The sequence below is a fragment of the Halyomorpha halys genome, unplaced genomic scaffold, assembly GCF_000696795.3.
Source record: "Halyomorpha halys isolate HHAL.00 unplaced genomic scaffold, Hhal_1.1 Scaffold1469.1, whole genome shotgun sequence".
Lineage (NCBI taxonomy): Eukaryota > Metazoa > Arthropoda > Insecta > Hemiptera > Pentatomidae > Halyomorpha > Halyomorpha halys.
The window spans coordinates 84,960-91,427 of NW_027109240.1; the positions used below are offsets into that span (position 1 = coordinate 84,960).

Genomic DNA, 6,468 nt, shown 5'->3' on the forward strand with positions numbered 1-6,468 from the left:
CAAACAAATAGATACATTTTACGAGACATATAAATGTATAACAAAGTATAAACATAAACTATTTAATGAGAAATCTGTTCATTTTCAGATAATTTTTAAATATCAGATTCATATTTCGTATTGATTAGTTTGACGCGTCCAGTTAATTCCCTGTCCATTCTATTCATATTAGAAAATTTGACAAAGTTCATTGAAGAAAACAATTTTTCACACGAATATGTGGAACCAAACATCATTAAAAGAGCATTAGCTAGTTTTTCATTGATATAAAATTACTCGATAACGAATCCCCACACGTTCGATATAACATTTTCAATTTTTACTATAGAATAAATATTATCTTCACTACTTTCACACAGTTTTCCATCTAGAAATCCAGTCTTAAAATTTTGTTTTCCACACTGCGCTGCTTCGAAATTCCACTAATTATATTTCTAAGTTATCTATATCTAGCCACATAAATTCGGTAAACACCATTGTTTCAAATTCAGTTTTGTATGGATGCGAAATAAAGTGAAATTTATTTATCAAACTTTCTCGAATCTCTTCTCAAAAGCTTGTTTTATTTTCCGGAGAATCATTAAATATGATTTAATTGCATTTTATTGAATGTCGGCCGTGTCTTCTAGATTCTAGAACATGCAGATGAACTTGTGAAAAAACACAAATATAGAATAAAATACTAAATCGGCTTGTAAATATTATATTAATTTATGATTTAGATTTTTTATTGTTACAGCTTTTGTTCTGCTGGAGAGAGGTTATGATGTGTGGTTGTCCAACCAGAGAGGGACTGTCTACAACGAGTACAGCCTCCGCATTCCAAAAACAGACCCTAAATATTGGGATTTCAGGTCAATTAATTTAATTTTTATTGAGAAAAATATTTAGTTATTGTCAAATATTATTATTTCATAGAGTTCAACGAACTTGGTCGGTGCAGTTTTTTTACTTTCCTAATCGCATACTATCGATAAAAATATAGCTTTTTCCATTCATCATTTTTTATTCTTATTATCAATAAAATAAGAGTCTCACTCAGGACAAATATATTTTTTTTTTAATTTCTTAATTTTAAGCAGCGGAAACTGAAATTTATGACTTTTTGGGTAAAACATTGACGTCTATGTTTTACCTAAAAAGTAATAAATTAATATCACGCATGTAAATGTTTTAAGCCCATCTGAAGCCTCTCTACCATATAATTGATTTTTTGAGTTTGCTTTTTGACTGTAAAAAAGGTTTTAATATTTGTTGATATTTTGTTATGTAATTTGGTGGTAAACATTGTAACTTAATTAATAAATATTGTTTCTACTAACACACTAATCATCGTTTATATGCATACACGCATTTAAGAGGTGACCCCGACGAGTCAAATTATCTCAAATATAAAAAAACAAAACAAAAAAAAACATAATTGCTTCTTCTTTACAGAATACCAACAATTGATATATTACAGAATATCGGTATCTCGTATAGTAAAAATATAATTAGAAGTGTTATGAGTTACAACAATCAAAGTTATAACAGGTTTTTATTGGAATTTTCCACACTTGAGTAAGTGACTACTACTGAAAAAATTGCTTATGCCTGTTTGAACCGAGAGTGGTGTTAAAGTAATAGTTCAGAACTTTCATACTCTGAATATTTTGATTAATATTATAGAATAAAAAATGAATCCTAATAAATAAAACAACACAATGATAAATCTATTTATATGTTATGTAGTATTTTTTTACGATTGCAAATAGTTTTATACAGCAGGGATATTCATGTAACTTGTTCTAGATGCTAAATATGTCATGGTGCTCAATGTACTTGTAGATAAATAAATTATCTGGCATTGCTGAAAAACAAAACCGAAACTGATTAACCCATAATATGGAAACCTTATAATAACATTCTCTGCGAGTTGAACGTCGTTCACACAATTTACACAAAATTTAGAAGACGATGGACGGTAATGTGCTTTATTTATTTAGCACACTGATGTTAAACGAATTTCTAAATTCAACGCAGATAGCACGTTAAACATACTGAGCACAAGTTACGTGATTACCCTAAGTAGGTTAATTAAGTTCTTTTAATACTTAAATTCCATTAAACAACAATTATTTATATTTTATTCTTTATTGTTATTATAGTTTCCATGAAGCAGGTTACTACGACCTACCAGCTTCTATAGATGCAGTTTTAGATAAACGAGGAGTAGAAAAGCTGTTTTACATAGCTCATTCTTTAGGTATGTAATGGAGTTATTAAATTATTTAATAATTAGTTAAAGTTATTGAATTATTTACGATAGTTTTCGTCCTTCAAGCTTATTTCGATATAAGAGAATTTCTTTAACATAATTTTAATTCCCACTGTAGCTTCATTTGAACACTAATCAGGGATGATTAATATTTTTGCATGATACATTTCTTAGATTAAAAATATAAAATTCATTCATATAATGTTAATAATAATATATAAGTAATATTTTGTAGTGAACCCATTTCACCATGCGTGTACCAAATTTACATAAATTAATCTTTACTTGAATTTCTCTGGTGCAGTGCACCTATACAACTTTGAGTTAAAATCATCGCTCGGTTCAAATTCGACTACGGCAATGCTATATTTATATTATTGGTTAAGTAAAAGACTTCTTTACTATACCTTTATGTTTCCGTACTTGTTTTGAAAATAATCAAAAAGTTTGAATCTCGTTTTAACAATGAGAGCTTGAAATAATTTATTTTTCTCATTTAGTTAATTATCAAAAACATTATCATAATTTATATTTATCCATTTTTTATTACTGGCAATGATGAGTGATGATTAGGTATTAAAAATATAATTAAAAGTACTTCATCGAAATCCTTTTTAAAATACGGCAATGTTAATATCACATACCAGGCTTGTACCCAACTACAATACTTACTTTCAGTTTCGTAAAACGTTTCAATTTTTTATCGTGGCTGTTCACACATGCGAAAATGAATATTTTCGTCGACTGCAATACTTCCCCTCAGTGAATGTAAAAATGGTAACATTTATGAAATGTTTATAAAAATTGTTAACCAAAATGAAGTTTCTATAACAAATATTGTTCGAGATACGCAGATAATCTAGTATTACGCCGAGGTGAAGTGGCTCTTTCCAGCCTTCCGATGCCAGTATTTCCTAGCTTCCTTTCTATTCCAAGTTATTAGTACTCAGTGCCCCTCATGTATCTTAGAAAACCTGCAGTCCAATCCCGTAATATTGAGAGTTCACCGAACTGCTACGTTTCATAATTTTTTACTCGAGCTGCACATCACTGGAACTCCATTTTCGCTAACATACGTCATGTACCAACCCTTCCCTCGTTTAAATCCCTCCTATTCAACTACCTATTAGTTCACCAACCTAATCCAATTGTAGAATAGTACAGATATTTTGTAATTAAATTTTTGTTTTGTTTTTATGTATTTAGTCAGTTAGTTTTTTAATTTATTTATATTTTTTCTGTGTGTCTAAAATTATTTATATTAAATTTTAATATAAGTTTTAATTAAGTTCAGCCACACTTTTTTTTCCAACATATGTTATTATAAAATTAAAATTACTTTATAATTGTTCTAAAGAGACTTAGTCCCGGAGTAATAAACTATTTTTCATTTTTTTTTTCAATACCATAAAAAATCAATGATAGAAAATAAATAAGGCGATGAAAGAAATGTATAAGCATACGGATAAAGTAATATAAAATGGAAATAAATTTAAAATGATAAATTTCTAAGGAAAGAGTTGTCACTGGAGGCAGTGAATAACACCTACAACGTATCACAGCAATAACAAATAAAAAAATGTAAAGGAAAAGGGGATACGAATAAAAAATTCTTGGACTCATAAATAAATAAAATAATTAATAGAAATAGGCTTTAAAAAATGCTAGTATACACAATATCTATCATTTAAAAGATACATAAAATTATAAAAAATAAATAACTTAGAATTATATTCTTTACTACAGGTACTACCACATTCTTGGTGATGTCTTCCTGCAGACCAGAATACAACACAAAGATAGAAGCGGCCTTGCTCCTGGCTCCGGTAGCGTACGGCCCGACGTACAGCGAGATGAAGCCATTTCTCAGGAAGATGGTACAGGCCGCACCAATCACATATGTAATTAACACGTGATTATTGTAGCAATTTAGTTTATTGCAATAGAGTAATGATTAAAATATGTGAATACTTATAGGTATTTAGTATATTTGAAAGTATTATTGACGATTTAATAATATTGACAGCGCAGTATGGTCACTCATAGATTCTACTTTATAAAATATAGGAAATAATAAATCTTATATTGAACTATATTACATACTCTGGAAAGTAGGAATACATTATACCGCTTCAGGATAGTAATTAAAGTTTGGAAGTTGCTGAGCCCAACAGTTTTTGCCACCCTTCTTCACATGCCAAACTATAGGCGTGAGGGAGGAAAAGTTGTCCTCAAAGCATTTTCCTCAACTAAATAATCTTTATGATGAAATTTTTAATTTAAAGCGTCATATATAACATCACTTATGACTTTATGAGACTTTTCTTTACTCGTCATAAACATTTTCTTTAAGTGCCAAAACTGAAAACATGTTAATTATGTAAGAGGTAAGAATAGAAGTTTTTCTTAAAACTGAAACTCTGAATGAAATGTTAGTTAAACCATTTTTAAATGGGACTTTTTTTTCAAACTTACAGAGTGGGAAATCATTATGCGGCTTAATTTATTATTAATAAATATTTATAAAATGATCAACTTTACAATGGTATATTATAGATTTATCAAAATTACTTATATTATTTCGAAAAATTGTCTTAAATCAGGAAAAATATATCTCTTCTAGTTGATTAACAAATTCATTACAGTATACATGTGTGCATTGATTTCTCAATAACGAAGTTAGCGAAGTTTAATATTCATCTATAGGAATTTAAAAATATAAAATAAAAGTAATTATGTATCTGTCTGTAGTCAAATTTGTGTTCAGAGATAATCAGGTGACATAGTACAGTCTACATTTTAGCAAAGTCCACTATCTAATTTTGCATTCGCATGAATTTGGCAGGTATATATAGGATAAAACTTATTTTTATACAGTTTTATATTAAAAATTTTGGATATACAGTGATTAAAAAGTTTTTTTCCTTGATCTGTTTGATTAATACTTAACATAAATTTCCTATAAATATTAAATAAATGGCAGGCAATTTTTACCAACACAACAGAAAACAAATTAAGAGACAATAAGAGTACAGTACACCATGGAAGACATCAACCCAAAGCTGCAAACGACATGAAGTAGTACGGACCAAGAATTGGATACTCTCGACTAACCCACTGCTAGGAACTTCTTGACAAACATGTAGACAGTGTAACATACTACTAAATGTTAAATACATACTGACAGACTGTAGACATTTGATAGACACCGGATTACCACATCACATTAGCAAATTTAGTAAATGATAATAACCCTCACATTCCAAAAATATTTGATCATTTCAAGAAAACAACAAATATAAGGGGCGCAGGTCCCATTGCGCTCTGTTCGGAACGATGTGGGTTCGATTCCCACATGGAATAGTTGATATTTATTTTTCGCCGGTCCCAAAAAATGAATCTTGAGACTCCCAACTTGGTTAGTACATGGCAGCAACTCAGGAAAGTGCCGGGGGTTGGCAAGGACTATGAGGCCAACTTGCCGGACTTGTTCTCCCCACCAAATACCAATAGAAATGTACAAATATATAAAAAAATTTTTATTTAATACATCAATTAATTTAATTAAATTATTTCAATTTCTTTAGACAAGGTAATTATTTATTAAATAAATCAAAACTTGTATCCTTTTTTGTCTCAACACTTTTTATTTTTCACCAGTCCAACGTTTCGGCCATTTTAGCCATCCTCGAGGACATCTTCAATTATAATTTCTTACTCACACTAAATTTAGAATTACTTTTGCAGGCTATTCTGCCCAGGTCATTCATTAATTATAAGTTAAAAACCTTTTTTTTTAATTTAAAATCATAAATATTTAATTCTTCTTATATAAGATTATCCACACAAATTCACTACCATATACACAAAACATTTTTTTACCAATGGTTTTGATTTATTTAATAAACATCAATTAATGTTACTGTAATCGAATATTTTTTTTCTTTCTAATTTCATTTTATTTATGTATGTATTTTTAATAGTAAGTATTGGTATGATATCTGCTAATATATTCTAGTAGAGACTTAGTGATATTAGGAATGTTTCCTAGACTGAAGCTCATTCAATATGCATAGGCAAACAGCACAATTTCTGAGGAGCGGCTTATATCATATTAATATATTTATAAGTTAAGTATCGCCGAAAGTCAAATGTCAAAAAAAAGAGAAGAAGGAATAAGATGTAACACGTTTGAACTGCTGTAACATACT

General features: G+C 29.1%; 1 protein-coding gene across 1 annotated transcript in view; it reads left to right on the plus strand.

Moving 5' to 3' along the window:
- Positions 1-6,468, plus strand: part of LOC106689789 (lipase 3) — a 23,307-nt gene that overhangs the window by 7,966 nt on the left and 8,873 nt on the right. Inside the window, exons 3-5 of the mRNA XM_014434968.3 lie at positions 740-854; positions 2,148-2,245; positions 4,004-4,158. Of these exons, the coding sequence (XP_014290454.1) occupies positions 740-854; positions 2,148-2,245; positions 4,004-4,158 (368 nt within the window). The remainder of the gene's footprint in view (positions 1-739; positions 855-2,147; positions 2,246-4,003; positions 4,159-6,468) is intronic.